The sequence below is a fragment of the Lytechinus pictus genome, chromosome 4 (genome assembly GCF_037042905.1).
Source record: "Lytechinus pictus isolate F3 Inbred chromosome 4, Lp3.0, whole genome shotgun sequence".
Taxonomy (NCBI): domain Eukaryota; kingdom Metazoa; phylum Echinodermata; class Echinoidea; order Temnopleuroida; family Toxopneustidae; genus Lytechinus; species Lytechinus pictus.
The window spans coordinates 23,745,352-23,764,847 of NC_087248.1; the positions used below are offsets into that span (position 1 = coordinate 23,745,352).

The 19,496-nt window shown below is 38.7% G+C and overlaps 1 protein-coding gene across 1 annotated transcript in view; it reads right to left on the reverse strand.

Annotated features, from left to right (window-relative positions):
- Positions 1 to 17,844, reverse strand: part of LOC129258794 (SWI/SNF-related matrix-associated actin-dependent regulator of chromatin subfamily A containing DEAD/H box 1A-like) — a 37,366-nt gene extending 19,522 nt beyond the window's left edge. The window contains exons 1-8 of the mRNA XM_064098679.1: positions 17,505 to 17,844; positions 10,312 to 10,467; positions 7,004 to 7,446; positions 5,635 to 5,802; positions 4,726 to 5,278; positions 3,195 to 3,454; positions 2,584 to 2,795; positions 513 to 603 (exon numbers count right to left, since the gene is read on the reverse strand). Coding sequence (XP_063954749.1) covers positions 513 to 603; positions 2,584 to 2,795; positions 3,195 to 3,454; positions 4,726 to 5,278; positions 5,635 to 5,802; positions 7,004 to 7,446; positions 10,312 to 10,467; positions 17,505 to 17,715 — 2,094 coding nt within the window. The 5' untranslated portion in view covers positions 17,716 to 17,844. The remainder of the gene's footprint in view (positions 1 to 512; positions 604 to 2,583; positions 2,796 to 3,194; positions 3,455 to 4,725; positions 5,279 to 5,634; positions 5,803 to 7,003; positions 7,447 to 10,311; positions 10,468 to 17,504) is intronic.
- Positions 17,845 to 19,496: the final 1,652 nt, after the last annotated feature.

Here is a 19,496-nt window from a genome sequence, read left to right on the forward strand (position 1 = left end):
TGAAATATCATCAATTTTACGATTGTTCCAACGTCACCATGACTTGGAGGAAGCAATTACCCACAAATGTATAATAATAATAATAATAATAATACAGGTATATTTACCCAGGGAAGCCGCTTCAGTTCCGAAAACTGTTCTCCCAGCGGGCCCTGCTATTATTATTATGTGGGTATGTGGGTATGTGGGTAAATTTCTCACTGAAGAAAAACACACCATGGCAAGAATTCAAACCAACAACCCTCAAATTGGAAGATGAAAGTCTGAACCACTAGACCAAAAATGCACAAGTTGGGCTTAATAACTGTAGGGTCCAGGGACAAAATACACGGGGACTGATATCGCTCCTGAAATGCTCAAAAGGGCCCTGAAATTTCAAACGAGTGCACTGGAAAATCCACTTTCATTGCAAAGTTAAAGCTTATCCCAATGCTGCAGATTTAGGCAGTAAGTTGTAAAAAGTAGTCCCCCCCCCCCCGAAAAAAAAAAAAAATTGCCTGGTAGGGTCTTACCATCTCATCTGCCAAGATGCCATTGACTTGTTCCGAGTGCATCAACTTCAACCAATTCAAGCCTACCAACTGATAGGGCTTCAGCTGCATACTGTAATGATGAAGGATAACATGCAGGATTATGATCTCTTTTAAGGATGATATAGTCTCAGTTGCCATGTAACAATAATCAACAAATATATAAGGATGATGATGATAAGAATAATAATAATATTCAATATCTAAAACAAGCTTTTCCCACATGGCCCAAAACGCTCACAGTTTCAGTTAAACTTATTTATACAAACAAAAAGATCAGAATGACATATCAAGTGAAGGCAGTTGCCTAGAACAATTTTTTTAATGGACATCTTAAATGACTCAATTGGTGGGCATTGTCTTAATGTGAGAGGAAGTTTGTTCCATTCCATTGAGGATGCAACGGTGAATGTTCTATCAACGGTCTGTTTTCTTTTAGTTGGATATTTTAATTTAAGTGGGTCTTCAGATGATCTAGTTCTTCTACCTGGGACACAAATTTTCTAAACAATCAGACAAGTATTTTGGGGCTAGGTTATAGAGTGATTCTTATACAAAAAGTGGCTTAAAAATAATATGTTGTCTAACAGGGACAACAATTGTCTGATAACCATAAATCATGATAATGATCCGATGGAAATGATTCAGGTGGCGGAGGTTATCATGACGATGGTCAGGATGATGACGGAGGTAATGGTGATGATGGTGATGATGGTGGTAATGATGGTTATAATGTTGATGATGGTGGTGGTAATGATGGTTATAATGTTGATGATGATGGTGGTGGTGGTAATGATGGTTATGATATTGATGATGGTGGTGGTAATGATGGTTATAATGTTGATGATGATGGTGGTGGTGGTAATGATGGTTATAATGTTGATGATGATGATTAAAGGGGAATCCAACCCAAATAAAAACTTGTTTTTATAAGGAAAAGAAAAATCAGACAAGTTGATAGGTGAAAGTTTGAACAATATTGGACAAACAACAAAAAAGTTATGAATTTTTAAAAGTTGTCAATATTGGTAATCACTGTACCCATGGAGACTTCAAATTGGCCGCATATGGGATGTCATAGTGATGTAAGGCAAGGACTACTCTTCCATGTACTCCAATACATATTATGGCTAAAATTTCATTTTTCCCAAAAGTTTTATTTCAAATTATATTTTTCTTTCATGAGGACATAAAACAATATACTACCTGGGTTATATTTAGATTACTGCCCCAGGGGAATGGGAACTTGGGAGAAAACCACAAATCCCTGATAATAAAGTACATGGCCTATGGGAAAGTTGTCCTTGCCCCTTGTCATAATTTACTTACCCAGTTGCCAATTTGAAATCTACATAGTAATAGTGATCTCAAGTTTAAAGCAGCTATAACTTTCTTATTACTTGTCCGATTTCTTTCAAACTTTCACCATTCTGTTTAATTTATTTTTCTCCTTCCCAACACAATATTTTATGGCCAAGGCTGGATTCCCCTTTCATGGTGGAGATGATGGCTATGATGTTGATAATGATGGTGATGGTGGTGGTAATAATGATGGTTATTGATGATTATGATGATGATGATGGTAATGATGATGGTGATGATGATGGTGATGATAATGATGGTGATGATGATGGCGATGATGATGGTGATTATGGTGAGGATTATGATGATGGTGATGAGGATGATGCTGAGGATGATAATAGTGGTGGTGATATGATAATCATGAGATTGATTAGATCCAATGGTGGTACCATCATGAAAATGTTAACCATGGTGGTGGTGATGTTGGTATGGTGATAAAAACGATGGTGATGGTGATGCTGATGAAGAAGATGGTTTCAATGATGATGATTATAGTGACAGAGGCGGCAAAAACATGAATGGCATCTTTCAGAGGAAAATTCTATGAATTTTTCACACGAGAAGCAAAGAACCAAATGAATTTTTCATTTTCAATACAAGTAAACGAAAATCAATGTCCCGACAAGTGCAATTTCGAACTGATTTCTGTTTATCGTAAAAGATTCCACTTTGTAGGCATGCTCATTAATACCTCCTATTAAGTAGGGCTGGTTGCCGCGTAAGCTGGCCGTTGACAGCCGAATCGGGGTTCTCGATAACCGATGTCACCTTCCTTTGTATGCGCTCAGAGATCTTGACGCACCTAGCCATGATATCCTCAACCACCTTGCGTTCCTTGAACACGGCCTCTGAATTCCAGACAAGATTAGTATTCAGTTGCTTCACCCCATCAAACTTTTCCAACTGACAAAAGGAAGACAGGAAGAAAAGTATGAAATTAAACTAAGAAGGGGGAAAAGAAATGCCCTGTGATCAATCATCATACATTGTGTTACAGGGGCTGGAACATTGGTTGGAGAGAAGTCATCAAATGGCCTGATGTAAGTGACCTTCTCAGCTTACCTTTTCGAGCATTCATTAATGCAATCAATGCTAAAAGTGCTCTATGATCCATCGTCACACTTTGTGTTACAGGGGCTAGAACACTGCTTTAATACCAGATCAGAGAAGATTGGAACGGCCTAGTAGAAATGATTTTCTCAGCTTTCCCTTTCGAGCATTCATTAATGCAATCGAGGATGCAAAAAGGGCTCTATGATCAATCGTCGTACTTTGTGCTACAGGGGCTAGAATGTTCCTTACCAGATCAGAGAAGTCGTCAAATGGCCTGATAGAAATGATCTTCTCGGCTTTTCCTTTGGAGCATCCTTCGACGCTGATCAGCTCTTCAAGGGTTGCGTCGTTGAAGAAAGTGACCGCCATGGCCTGGAACTCTGGACTGACCTCCTCCTCGAGTTCGTACTCTGACCCGCTGTCACCATAGCGGAGGTCATCCTCCTCCTCATCGCTGTATCGCGGGGACCGTGGTCGTTTGATAGGTTTGATGCTTGGTGCCTTTGAAGCTTAAATATAAGGTCAAACACAGGTTTAACTGAAGCCAAATGTAAAATGTCATAAAACAGCTTAATCCTCCCTACATTGTATTAAACCCATTGCACACTACACAATCCGACCTGGACACACATTTTTTGAGAAAATCGCATTTTGATTAAATATGAAAGTTCCAGGAAGTAAAATGATCGTAATAGATGTTTGACAAAATTTATAGCACATTAAAATCAGAATTCTGCATTAACTGCAAGCCTTGTGGTCTCAGAAAGTCCAAGTCGGCTTGAAGGCGCAGCCGATGATGAAGTCGTTACAATTTGGAATTTAATGTTTTAATTTGCTTTCATTCCTACAGGGAGGCTCAAAATAGATTGGAATTTCAATTCTAGCATTCATAATTCTATTCAGAACCTTGAGTGCTTAAGATGTTACAGGTTGGAATGTTCCATGTCAAATAATATTCCTATCTCGTTTAAAATCGGATCGTTACGCATCATGTAGTGTGCGCCTGGCTTTAGAGGTATGAATTAGAAAGAAACATGTTTAAAACATAAAGGCCCGAATTCACAAAGGTGGTTTTGAAAACCCACGGTTGAGTCCATGGTTTATGCAGATTTCCTGTATAAATTACGCTTAATTGAGCGCGTATCTGGCGCGTGTATAAAAAATGTCCAATGCTGATGCATGCTTTTGTCACAGTGCGCCAAATTGACGCCTGTTACCATGGTTAGATACGCTATTTTATTCATGAGTCCACTGTTTTTATTCATGAGTCCACTCTTCAAACTGTGGACTCATGAATAAAATAGCGTATCTAACCATGGTAACAGGCGTCAACTTGGCCCACTGTGACAAATGCGCGCATCAGCATTGGACATGTTTTAGACACGCGCCCAGTACGCGCTAAATTAAGCGTAATTTATACAGGAAATCTGCATAAACCGTGGACTCAACCGTGGGTTTTCAAAACCACCTTTGTGAATTCGGGCCAAACAGACCAGGGGCCAGTTACACAAAGCTTAGCAATCATCCTAGAACATTTTTTGAATGATTGATTGCATTGACTACAATGTACAATGAATTGTAAATATCAAGCAATCATTTAATTGCTAACCTCTGTGTTACAGGGCCCAGAGAGACTTTTTTCCCTTGATTCTGTCTCAGAAAATATGGATTTATCTCGGTAGGTTTGAAATAAAGGGTAACCTATCAATTTCAATTTTGACAAGTTAGTAAAAAATAAACACGGTATTAAAGGGATTGAACTGTTTCTTAGCTTCCTTACCAGTTTTGGTCCTTTGTTTCTTGCCAGTTGTCTTAGCTGCAGAAGTGCTATCTCTGGAAAGAAACCCGGCCCAGACCTTCCGGAACGGTTTCTTTCCTGCGACACCATTTTGCGTCGGTGCCCCCTTTTTGTAGAACCCATTTGCGATCTTCCCTGAGGTATTTCCAGCTCGGCCATTGCCTTTGCTCTTCTTGTCATCATCCTCGTTCTCATCAGAGTCTGTAAGGATTTCCTGATCCCCCTCACCCTTCTTGGACGAAGATACTGATTCTTGATCACTCTGGTTGTCCCTGTTCTTCCTGGTGTCCAAAGGCTTCCCCTCTGTCTTCTTGACAGGAGACGCATCCTCCATGCTGTCGGAAGAGAACGTTCGTATCCGCTTGAAAGTCTTCTTCTGGTTACTTTCCTTGCTCTTCTGCGGGACTTCCACGACGTCATCGTCAGTGTCATCATCTGAGGAGCTGATGACCTTCCTGGGAACCTTCTTCTGTTGTGGCCAGTTCTTCTTGGGCTGACCTGCAGAAGGTTTCTGCAGCCAGCCACTGAAGGCATCCTGGATACACCAATTTATCAACAACAACAAAAAACGAAAGAAAAAAATAAAACATGACTTGCATGACTCCAACACCGTGCCTGTGTGAAAATAGGTCTTTCCATAAAATTTTAAGATGTGTTTAAACGCAAATGATCACCTTATTTATCGCTTTTAAGCTAAATCGAAATATAAGAATCAAGAAAAATGCACTCCCTGGTATAATCCTTCATAATCTAAAAAAAAACATATATTCCTACCCTTCTGATAGAATAAACAATATAGAAATAGAAATCTACAAACTTAATTCTTACAATAATTATCTATTTTTCTCTTTTTCCCCCTATTTCATATTTTGATGACCAATGCCCACTGACCTGGAAATCTTTCGCCTCTCCATTTGATTTCTTGATAAAAGAAGGTTTTTTCGGCTCTATCGTTGGAGAGGTGCAATGCTTGCGCCTTGGGGGACTCCCCACTTGCATGAGGTCATTGGCTGCCTGGTTGATGTTCCAATCTGTGGCTTTTAAAGCCCTTTTCAGCTCCTGTAAGAAGAAAACCAAGATCAATAACAGTATAATATAAATGTAATCCATATTGATACCTTCGCTTTTGCCAGGAGAAGAAAATACTACACAACTAACTTCTAAAATACAACCTTAGGATCCAAAACCAAAGTCAGATTACATGTTTGACATTGAACCCATGAAAGGTTCTTAAGTTATCAATCTGTGGTTGAGCCCATCACTCACATATATGCATACATGAGCTACTTGGTATGATTTTTGTTTTCTTTGCAAAAAAACATCAAAGGTAAATTTTCAAAGAAACTACACCAAATGATGAGTATTTTTTTTGAGATGAAGAAATTAGAAACACCATTCCTTGCTCAAACCCTGGTGGGATTTGCTTGCCAAGGCATGTTACAGGTGATGGTTGGGTTACAGTTATCATCATCAACTTCTCGTCTACAACCTATCCTTTGGTTTTTTAAATAGTGTATATCATATGACACCTAGATAGATCCTTGTGATTTGATTGGTTGCTTGATATGGTTCATTCAGCCCATTTTGCAATGACGTCATCAACCGTGCAATTTTGGATCCATTCATCATGCAATTTTTGATCCATACGATTTTGTTCATTGCACGCGCACACAGAGACTGCAGCTGCAGGCACCAGCAGTGCGCATATTGTAATGACGTAACAATCAACAGACCAAACTCGCACCGCATGAGCATGTTTTGCATCGAAATTCATACATTTCAGATGAAAAAAAAAAAAAATCAATTTTAGGTGTCATAGAAACCAAATAATGAATGTTTCTTCATTTGTGCAATGGACAGAATACTTTATTTGGTGAAAGATGAAATAATGATCCATTTAATTCGGCTACGCCTCATTGAATGGATCATTTCACTTTTCACCGTATGAAGTATTCTGTCCATTGCACTCATAAACATTCATTATTTGTATAATATACACTCTGAAGTGGGAAACGAGGTTAACATGAACATGTAAATCAAAATGTAAATAATGAAAATCCATTTTCATTGGCTCTTTACTTTTTACGATATCCATTTATTTGCTGTGTACATTTTCCATGACAAAAACTATAAATTTCATTATCGATCAAGCTCGAAGCAGAATAACGGGTTTCATGCCATTTTTTCTATAAAAAAAAACCCCTGTCCCTAATGGTATAGGTTCAAATTTGATTGGAGTCTGCGGTTGGAGACTACTCACCTTTTGATCTTTACGTGGAAAGCAGACCTTGAGCTGTTCCATGATGTCTTTCTTCATCTTATCATCCTTCTCATCCTCATCACCACCCCCGACCTCTCCACCGCTCGACATCTCCGACAGCTTCCGCTTCAAACCGCCCGGCCGCAGGGAACCCTGCTCTTCATAACTGTACAACACGGTCTCCAAGCTGCTCTGCGTGTCTATATGGGTAGAGTCCGACTCTGTCTCGCATCCTGCGTTAGATTTCATGTCCCGACGACTGTTTGGAGAATGAGAACTAGATTCTCCCCGATGCGAGATGGGCTCGCTGTCCGATTCGCTCTCCGATTCATCAACAAAACGGAGCTGTTTGTTTTTTGTGCTGCGAGAGGAGGATGACGGACTGGACTGCTTCCCGTTTGCTGCGTGGCTTTGCTTGCCAAAGGTAGGGCTCTTGGCAACACCTGAAGAATAAGTGAAAAATATTGGTTTGGTCAAATATATGAGAGAAACAAAACAGACAAGGATATTCTTATTTCCATCTGCAGCTCAAGGAAGATAGCTTTCACGAGTAGAATTTTTTCCTCACCTTCTGCCTACTTTATTTATTTTGGTGTTCTATCTAGTTATAGCTTGACAAGAGGAAGCCTTGTTTGATCATCTTTTTTAATTAAAATTGTCAACATAATTAAAGTATTTTTATTCAATAATTGCCCGATATTTATGTTCATATATACATACACAAATTAGAAATATTGATTGACACATTAAGTCATTAAAGGTTTAATCTGCAGCAAAAACAATAATTTTGAAGATTCAATTGCCATGCCGACTGCCACAGACATGCCCCTTCACAATTCTTAATCGCTATAAAGCATAATGGAACTAACATTTTTAGTACATTGCGACGCAAGTGCAACAATTAAAACATGTTTGTTAATGTATGGTCCCACTTCAATAAGTCCAACGATTTGCTCATATTCTTATCTTTCAAGGACAAGTCCACCCCAGATATATATTGATTTGAATAATTAGAGAAAATTCAAACAAGCACAACACTGAAAATTTCATCAAAATCGGATGTAAAATAAGAAAGTTAAGACATTTTAAAGTTTTGCTTATTTTTCACAAAACAGTGATATGCACAACCCAGTGACATGCAAATGAGAAAGTCGATGATGTCCCTCACTCACTATTTCGTTTGTTTTTTTATTGTTTGAATTATACAATATTTCATTTTTTACAGATTTGACAATCAGGACCCACTTGATTGAACCATATAAAATTAAACAATGCTAATTGCACATGTTCAGGGAGGAATTAATCTTTGTTTCACATGACAACAGGGAGAAAATATGAATACGGTACTTTATATTTCATACAATAAAATACAAAAGAAATAGTGAGTGAGTGATGTCATCAGTCTCCTCATTTGCATACCGACTAGGATGTGAATATAACTGTTTTGTGAAATTAAGCGAAACTTTGAAATGTCATAACTTTCTTATTTTACATCCGATTTTGATGAAATTTTCAGTGTTAACTTTTTGTTGGGGTGAATCCAACCCTAATAAAAACTTGTTTTTATAAGGAAAAGAAAAATCAGACAAGCTGATAGGCGAAAGTTTGAACAATATTGGACAAACAACAAGAAAGTTATGAATTTTTAAAACTTGTAAATATTTGTTATCACTATACCCATGGAGACTTCAAATTGGCCGCATATGGGATGTCATAGTGATGTAAGGCAAGGACTACTCTTCCATGTACTCCAATACATATTATGGCTAAAATGTCATTTTTCCCAAAAGTTTTATTTCAAATTATATATTTCTTTCATGAGGACATAAAACAATGTACTACCTGGGTTATATTTAGATTACTGCCCCAGGGGAATGGGTACTAAGGAGAAAACCACAAATCCCTGATAATAAAGTACATGGCCTATGGGAAATTTGTCCTTGCCCCTTGTCATAATTTATTTACTCAGTTGCCAATTTGAAATCTACATAGTATTAGTGATCTCAATTTTAAAGCAGCTATAACTTTCTTATTGTTTGTCCGATTTCTTTCAAACTTTCACCATTCTGTTTAATTTATTTTTCTCCTTCCCAACACATTTTATGGCCAAGGCTGGATTCCCCTTTAATCAATTGTAAATCTATAGAGGTAAAGCAAAAATATCCTAACAGTAGAATTAATTGGTGAATCAGATGAAAACAACAGTTGGTATTAAACTGATCAAGAAAAAAAAATGTGTTGATTAACAAGGTGGTCATAGGATTGATCAGTTGATAATGTCCATGCAATATAATTCCTTCCCAAGATGCATTGCAATGCAAGAACTGTTAACCTTTAGAGTATGCCCAGAAAAAAAGAAAATCCATTACTAGGGATAGATATCCCAATCAATCGTCACATTATTTTTTTTCTAATTTGACACTAATAAAATTTTAGACTAAATTTGTGATGGATACATCAGTGACAGTTCTGACCAATGAAAATCAATCATGCACGACAAAAATGATCACCGAATTAATTCATATCTGAATCTGCTCTTGTTTCACTTGAAAGAAAAATCGCAAAAATCATAAAAAGAAAGAATGAGCCATGACTTTATAATGCGAAATCATCATATCCCTAATAAACATTGATCAATTTTTTTTGCGCAACTTGATTCTGACATTGAAATTTCAAACTCTCAATGCCCATTGATGTGTAAAGTTTTAATTGTCTATTCAGCATTAGAATATGGGAGAAAAACAGAACCTTTTGATGATGTAAATTAAAGTACAAGATATAAATATTTGATATCAATATTTCCTCTATGTCAGAAAAATTGACTGAGAACTGTTTTCCATATTTTACAATCAAGCCCTATTTCATAATCAAGTATTTATCAAAAATATAACACAATCAGTGAAATTAGACATAAATCAATAGAATTATGACTCTACACACTAATTTTTTTACAGTGCATAAAGGTTTATAGATGGAAATATAAACAAATCAGACCTCCATTTACCAAAATGTGCAGATAGTGTACCTTTCTCTTTCGTATTCTGTATTCTCTATTTTGGGGGTAACCGATGCTCATTAAGATTTAAAGCCAACAAAGTAGGGGATATTATTTTGAAATTTGCAGGGATAGAAAGACGTACATGTATGGAAAAAAAAGCGAATGTCCCTGAAAACGATGGATTCTTTCAAAATCTAAAAATGTACTTTCATTTCCCTTCTTATTAATTACATCAACTATTTTTTAGGCCACATTCTTGGAAATGTCATATTAAAGATTGTCAGGTCAGTCAGGGTTATGGGTGTCATACTTGTTGAAGGTGAGAGGAGGCTTGAGATGGCTGAAGTGACCAGGGACCGCTGGCTGTTCTCTGCAAGTCGCTTCTTGGCAGATGGGAACACTGGACTCCCGGATTCTATGGACTCTGGTAAATCTGACGTCGGTGTCTCGGGTATACACAAGATAGCTACAGCGTCGTATTGAAAATAGAACCAGAAATTAGAAACCGATTACAAAGTATTGCACATTCACAAAATTTTACTTTGGTATGTTGAAATTCATAACAGTAGAATGGTAATGACACTATTTTATAGAACGCATATATACACTGTCCAAAGAAGCTCACAGTGGTACATGTAGCTCAGCAACAGTTTTCATATAAAAACTATAAATATAATAAATATCCTACAAATAAACCTTAAATTGCACGATGAATATGGTTCAAACATCTACATGTAGCTAGGAGAGATGGAGTCGAGGCCGGTCTCAAAGTCACGTATTGCCGGCCTCGGCCTGAGTCACATGTTTGAAGTCTGAAGGAGAAGGTTTACTCCAGTGGCTTTGTGACTAAGAAGTACATCTACACGCACATCCCTCTACAAAGCTTTGCACTACGGAATACATCGCCACATCCCGACTAGCCAGGAGGCTCCTAGAGATTAAAGTCATTCAACTACAGTAACAATTTTATCTCCACAGAGCCAGGAACGGCATGCCATTCTTTTGCACTACACACACCGTAGCCTAGCTAACAGACGCATACAGAGGGCGGCGAAATCATAAGCGGTGCAAGATAAAAAATTGCTTGCATTTGCCGATAAATATCATGAATCTAATGTTGTAAATCGGATCAAAAATCAGATCGAAAATCGGATCGGCAGTTAAGCTTCTAAAATAGAAATCGAATCGAAAATCGAATCGGCGATGTTTAAAAACAAAGGAATACATCAAAATGTTGTTCGCGGTCGCGCGCATCTTCCTGACAAAGTCACAAAGACGAATTCATTGGAATGTTTTAAAGCCAGGGGTTTTGAGGTGTTATTGCTTTAAAATAAACCGAGTGATTTTTATTAGAAAGATAAACGAAAGACGCATCTTCCGAGCAAAGGCGCAAAGGAAAATAAAATGAAAATATTTCTCATAGATCACAGGTTAATGAACGATCGGCGGGACATCTTTTAGAAGTATTTTTAGGTGCTAGCGATTTAGAATTATTGGAATGATCTCTTACGACGCATCATCTTAAAGTCGCAAGTGCAATTAAAATGAAGTAGACGACGCAAGCACACACGATGATTTGAAATATGTTATTAAAATGTTTTGGGTAGCTAGCGTTTTCAAATCAATTTGAAGTTCACGGCGGGGTCCGCTATCACCACGAGGTTGAAGAGAAGATGTCTATCATCATAAAGGGGGTAAGAGAGTAGCGCAGTGAGCTCCGTCAGTATAGCACGATCTTTAAAAGTTCACGGCGGGGTCCGCTATCACCACGAGGTTGAAAATAAAATGTAAATCATCATAAACGATGTAAGAGAGTAACGCAATGAGCTCCGTCAATAGTACGACCTTTCAAAGTTCACGGCGGCATCCGCTATCACCACGAGGTTGAAAATAAAATGTATATCATCATAAACGATGTAAGAGAGTAACGCATTAAGCTCCGTCAATAGTACAGTCTTTAAAAGTTTCTGGCGGGGTCCGCTATCACCACGAGGTTGAAGAGAAGATTTATATCATTATAAACGATGTAAGAGAGTAGCGCAGTGAGCTCCGTCGGTAATACGACCTTTCAAAGTTCACGGCAGCTTCCGCTATCACCACGAGGTTGAAAATAAAATGAATATCATCATAAATGATGTAAGAGAGTAACGCAATAAGCTCCGTCAATAGTACAGTTGTTAAAATTTTCTGGCGGGGTCCGCTATCACCACGAGGTTGAAGAGAAGATTTATATCATTATAAACGATGTAAGAGAGTAGCGCAGTGAGCTCCGTCGGTAATACGACCTTTCAAAGTTCACGGCAGCTTCCGCTATCACCACGAGGTTGAAAATAAAATGAATATCATCATAAACGATGTAAGAGAGCAACGCAATAAGCTCCGTCAATAGTACAGTCTTTAAAAGTTAATGGCGGGGTCCGCTATCACCACGAGGTTGAAGAGAAGATTTATATCATTATAAAGGGGGTAAGAGAGTAGCGCAGTGAGCTCCGTCGGTAATACGACCTTTCAAAGTTCACGACGGCATCCGCTATCACCACGAGGTTGAAAATAAAATGTATATAATCATAAACGATGTAAGAGAGTAACGCAGTGAGCTCCGTCGGTAATACGACCTTTCAAAGTTCACGGCGGCATCCGCTATCACCATGAGTTGGAAGAGAAGATATCTATCCCCTTAAACATTGCCATAGATAATACCGCGACTTTCTCCCTGAATAATGCGACCTCTAAATAGCTAGCACCTCAAAAACAATCTTGAAATATGTTCTGAGCGATCACGCACTGTAACCAGATCTACGCCGATTTTTTATTTTCGATTTTTTCCTTCAAGGGGCATGATCGAAGATCGGCAAGTGATTGCCGATTGTGGTGAAATCGAATGGAATCGGTTGCCGATTGCAAAATCGGTTACAAGCTTACATGAATCTCACCTCGACACTAAATCCCGCTTCAACTGGTCTAGCGTGCGGGGTACTTTTAGCATCGAGGTGAGATATTTATTGGCAAATGCTCATATTTTCATCAAGCATCGCTCATGATTTTGCCGCCCTCTATACGCGTCTGATAGCTAGGCTACATAAAAAAGAAGACAAGATGGCACCAATAACAGAATGTGAGAAACGCTCATGCTCTTCATCATTTTTCATTATTTTTACACTTTATTTCAAAATACACGCACCATTAGTGCATGCAAGGAGTAAATATACTTGTAGCCCATTTACATAAGTTTGGGCTCAAAACCCTAAAAAAAAGTTATGATTTTGGCTAAGTTTATTCGTGGGAAAATAGACGGTGCGTGTAGTGCAATGGCATCCCGTCCCTGGCTCTGTGGAGATTATGCATGTGAGTGCATGGTATGAAATTCAACATTATCAGATTGGGCAAAACTGTGGGATATGTCCTTCAATGTCAAGAAGTGTGCCCACATGTGTATCTCATTGAAACGACAACCCTTGGCTTGCAACTTTACCATCAGTGACCAACCTGTTCCAACGGCAACCTCCTGTAAATACCTCGGTGTGACCATCACAGACAACCTGAGTTGGAACTCCCATGCACAGAAGATATCCTCCAAAGCTGCTCGTACTCTTGGAATCATACGTCGAGCATTGGGTAAATGTGACCTGAAAGTGAGAGACATTGCGTACAAGCAACTTGTCAGACCTCAACTTGAGTATGCTTCATGTGCATGGAATCCTCACATACAGAAAGATGTTAACATTATTGAGAACATTCAGCGTCAGGGTGCTCGGTTTGTCCTTCATGACTATAGCAGAGAATCCAGTGTAACATCGATGTTGTCAACTCTTCACTGAGATACTCTCCAACACAGATGCCTTCTTTGCCAATGTGAGATGTTCTACAAAATTCATCACAATTATGTTTACATCAACATGCCACATCAGATTAAGTTAAGCAGCAGTTCTCGTCCACAACGTTCACAACACACTGGACATCAGCTCAAGTACACCCAGCCTTTTTGTAGAGTGAACTGCTACATGTACAGTATGTTCCCAAGAACCATCCGTATTTGGAATACTCTCCCAAACGCTGCTGTAACTTTTACCTCTATAGCTGGCTTCCGGGGAGCAACATTGCCTATCATTCAGCAAATGTTGCCTCCCCCTCCCCTTAAGATGCTGTAAGAGGGACACACACGCACCACCTGCACACTGCACCTAGCACACTGTATATAGTGCACCAAGAATACCACCACAGGATCACCACATCACCTGAAGCACTGGCAGCACCTGACACAGCACAACCCTCTCCAGGACAGCGTGTACGCTTTTGGGAGAGTACTTCTTCAAGATTCAAGATTCAAGATTCAAGATGACTTTAATATCTAGGAGCCTCCTGGCTAATCCTGACAGGGCCTAGTGCCCTCCTGCTTGCTGCTCCGTTCACCAACAATTTAAGGAATGAATTGTTTTTGTCGCCATCTTGCCGTCTTTGTCATCGTAGCCTAGCTACAAGACGCGTATACAGGGCGACAACATCATGAGCAGTGCTAGATAGCTCATCGGCTGATAAATATCATCAATCTCACCTCGATGCTAAAATATCCCACACACTAGACCAGTCGAAGCAGGATTTAGCATTGAGGTAAGATTCATGTTTATCGGCTGATACAAGTATTTTCTAGCACTGCTGAAGATGCTGTCGCCCTCAGAGTCTTGTAGCTAGGCTACGATAACAAAGACGGCAAGATACTCTTCCAGAATCTAGGGTAAAGGTAAAGATGGCGACAATAACATCTGTGACTAAATGCTCCTCTACCATGTCTACTTTTAATATTTTCATTTATTTAAGCTAAATAAATGAATTTTAACATGTAATTTTATTTCTAAAAATGACAATTTTTGGCCAAAAGGGTTAAAGAAATATTATAGCCCATTTAAGCCTACGTAAGTTTGGGCTAAAAACCCTAAAGAAAATGTGTGATTTTGAGGAACTTTAATCGTGGGAAAATGATGGTACATGTAGTGCAATGGCATGCCGTCCATGGCTCCGTGCAGATTTAGCACGTCAGTGGAATGACTTTACTCTCTAGGAGCCTCCTGGCTAATCTACATTCCCTATAAATAGCTACAAACAGGGTAGTTACAATTGCACTTGCAATGAACAAGTGGTAAGTTAGACCTCTGTGGAAAGACTTCCTTATGTCCCCTCCGCTAACAAATACTTCTCCAAAACCCCCTTCTTTCGTTCTTTTTTCTTCTTTTATTCTTCTTACTTCCGGTTCGAACCTCTCGCTGCAGAACGAGGCATCTCCAGTTCCATTGACGAGTGGATACCATGCGCGACCATGGGGTCTCGAAAAGCACCCTAAACACGTATTTTCCATATTCTGCAAATGCACGGCCCCTTTACAAGTATTGGCATGTGAAACCCTACCCTTAACCCTAATTCTCCCGGGGGGGGGGGGGGGGCCATAATGGCCCCCCCCTTGACAATTTTCGCGATATATCTGCTGCGCAAATTTTTTTGACCTCGCCGCTCACTGACTTTTTACTTTCAAGTCTCGCGCAAATTTTGAGACCAAATTTGTGACGCCCGGGTACACGGTTACGACATTACGCAACATTATGTAAGTGCATGTCAGACCCAAAATTGCTCATAAACGTGATTTCATGTACAAACCCAATGCAAATTGTGTATTTAGCCCAAATTCATAAATGTATCATTATTTCTACTTTTACTGATTAAACTGAATTAATTTTGCCTTGTTTATGATCAGAACTAAGTCTGGAATGATTTCCATTGAAAAAACAATAAAAAACAAAAAGTAAAAAAACAAAGAAATACATAAGAAATTCATAAAACAATAAAATACATAAGAAATTGATTTCCGAACCGAAGTTTTTTTAATTGCGAATGTTAAGATTGCTACAAAGAATTTTTTAACCAAAAATTAGCATTCTAGGAGCTTTATTTAGTGAATTATAGCAAAAAGTATGATTTATGCATAAATTAGCATAATTAATTCATATAAAATAAAATCTCATTATTTTGGAAAATTTTACCATACAGCCTTGTAGATTACATCGCACACTACCAGTGTGCAAATTTTTGCGTCGCTCGCGCAATCGGCGGCCGAGATCTTAAGGGGGGGCCATAATGGCCCCCCCCCGGGATTGACAAGAATCAAAATACCCCGGGAGATTGAGGGTTAACAAGTATTGGAAACTAAAACACTCTTGGCAAGTATTGCCTGAATTGACCCCCTAAACAAGTGCAATATTTTTATTGTTATGTCACTGTCGTCGGTTTTACCTTTACCTGATTGGGTTTAGTACAGCACCACTTCCCACATCGCGCGCAAAATCTAAACACGCAGTGTTGACTCTTGGGGCAAAAATTACATCCTTTATAAAACATTTTAGTCTTAACTTTTTACACCCTCGCAAATTTGACCCTAAACACGTAGCTTTCCTAGTGAAAATAGATACCTTTTTTCATTATTTTAGTGTTTTTGACACCATTATTACATATGTAATGTGCCCCATCTTGAAAAAGACATCCTTTTTACATGTTTTTTTGGTCGTGCATGGACGGTATCCACTATCCACTCGTCAATGTAATTGGCCCCCCCGCCCCGGGAGCCTTATACTTACTCACTGAGCTAGCACTGTAGCAGTAGCAGGAATTGTTGGATTTGGAAGCCATGGCATGGGTTTCGTAGTGGATTATCTACCGATATTACTAGTCTACTCTCCAAGAGTATTGGGTATTTATTTTTCTGACTAAATAAACCGATGCCATTGGGAATTAATACACACACTCGAAATTTTGATGGAATAAACCCACTTTGGGTTGTATAGTGAGTGATTGTATTACCAACCGGCCTTGTATTACCGAACGCGCGCATCATACGTATCAGAAACTAATTTCATACGCTCAAAATTTTGCAACATCCTTCCAAAAAAGAGAACTTGAATAGAAAGATGATGAAAAATGGTCAAAAACACATTTTCAAAGTCTTCATATTCTAAAAATAATAAAATATGGTCAAAATAGCCCATCAGTCATTTTGTTGTTTTCTCAACTTTTCCCATAGAAAACACACGTTCGGTAATACGATACCTTTTTCAAGTGACCAAAATAATTCACATGCGAAGAGGGGTCCGATTGGAAGCTGATATCGTAAAAATGAAAAACGATTTCGGCAAAATTGTTACATATTTATATTTTGTAGGTAATTGTGTATTTATGGCGAAAATTTGGTGAATTTTATGAAAATAATGTGTTTGATATGATTGAATTCATGAAAAGTGTTCGGTAATACGATCCACTAAACACTACCATACCGCCTTACCGCCTTTTTACCGGTACTGTAATCTGTATCCAACCATGTCCAACTTTTCCTTCTGAAATCTCTTATATAGACCTCTATGTTAGATAATTCTTGATAAACCTTCTCCATATTTTTGTTTTCAATTTTAGTGGAGGGGACATATGGAAGTCTTGCCTACATGTAGATACCATTAAAATAATTACCATCAGAATCTGGCGTTGATGAGCGGGATTGCAGCGAAGAAGCCGAATACTGTGTTGCATCCCCATTCATTCTCTTGTGTTTTGCGGAGGAAGATGTTTTTTCTAAAGCTGGATCCCCAGAACTTGAAGCGGTTAACTTTTTGCTTGACCGCTGTTCGAATTTGAAACGATTCAGTAAAGAAGAAACACGACCTGAAGCCATGATGTACATTCGTTTATATCATCAATTCAGTCCTAATTTGTACTGTATTACGATAGATCTAAAAAAATGTAAGCACATTCGACTACTGTAGCGGCCGGCGTCGAGTCAAAACTTGCTTTTATCACGACGGATTGCAAAATAAGGTCAGATTGTAGCCTTGCTCTCCATCTAATTCAATTTTTTTTAATTTGATCCGTGTTTCAGTTTCACGGTTTTACCAATCTTTTCAAATTGTGATTTTTTAAATCAAAAGCTAAAAAAAGAATTAGTAATAAATAATACAATACAAATTTTGAAAAACATGTATATGAATACATCAACATGTTTATGACAAATTATTAATAATCAGTGCCTGATCTAAAGGTCAAATTAAAGGGTTCAAACGCGCGCCTTCTTGCACATTATATGATGCATTGTTAATCATAGAGAAATTCGGTGGATTTTAGAGGACGTCGGGTGATGTCACTTTGTTTTTCTCAATTGAAGAATAAGACCCGATCCCGCCGCGGAGCACTTTCTTTGCTCTCGTCCCATTTTCCCTCTCATTTTTCCCCCCCCCTCTTTTTTCTCCCCCTATTTGATTTAGGGTTGTGAAAAGAATAAATTCTAAGAAAAGCATGATAATCTAATTCATCCTGAAATACCAATGAACGTTGTGCCCCCGGCTCAAAATGTTTTTTTGTTGTTGTTGAGTGTGTTCTGTAAAACACATCAGTGACGGTTTGATTGAAAATAACCATTTTCCAGGTTTAAAATGGAATCTCGTTAGGTTTCGGGGGCCCCGCCCCCTGGACTCCCACCCACAAATGGAAGGCTTTGGGGCTTGGCCCAAAAAGTTCTATGAAAAAAAAAAAAAAAGAGAGAAAGTTTTAGATATAATGTTATTTTCTGAATAACATGTCAAATTCTATCACATAAGATTGTAATGAAGGTGGAAAAAGGGATGAATTCTTTCATAATTTCATTTTGGAGGGGGCTGTTACCAAATGCAAGCGAAGCCTGTAGAGCGCGCTCCATAGGGGTGGCTGCAGGGAGGGGGATTTTTCACCTCCCTAATTGCGAAGCGTTCAATGTTTCATATCTCATGATTAAAATGAAAAGGAGCTGTCTCTCTTGTCTGTAGTACCCATATTAGCTCCAATTCAGTTGACTTTATTGTGATTTGAAACTTGTTCTCAAAATACATAAATGGCTCTATTTGGTTTGGGTTGTCTGCCGGCCATTCCATATGATCACGATTGTCACATTATCTAATTATGGTTTACTATGTGGCAGTCATGGATCATTTTCAACATCAGGCCTAAAGAACAATTAATCTAAAACACACAAAAAAGTAATGAGCGCACAAAAAAGGCCGAAAAGGAGAAATTAAAATAGTAGGCCTTTATAATTAACCAGCGCGAAGCGCGAAAGCTAAAGCGTTTTAAAAGGGCTCCAAGCCGTATTCCAAGCGGTTACACTTCTTAATTCCGAAGGTTCGTCATTCCGAAACACGTAGAGTGATATACCTTGGTGTTCGTGATCCGAAAACGAAAACGGGTCCATTGATCCGAAAATTATTTTGTGGCGTTATTCCGAAGATTCATTAATCCGAAAACGAAATAAGGTTCCTTAATCCGAAAATGAAATAAGGTTCGTTATTCCGAAGGTTAGTTAATCTGGAAAATGAAATAATCTCTAGCGAAGCCGGGAAAACCAGAATTAGGCAAGCGCGGGGGAGGGGTGGGGGGGGGGGGGGCGGTAGAAACACCTTTGCTGTTCAATGAGGATGGGAAAGCAGGGGTGCGGTG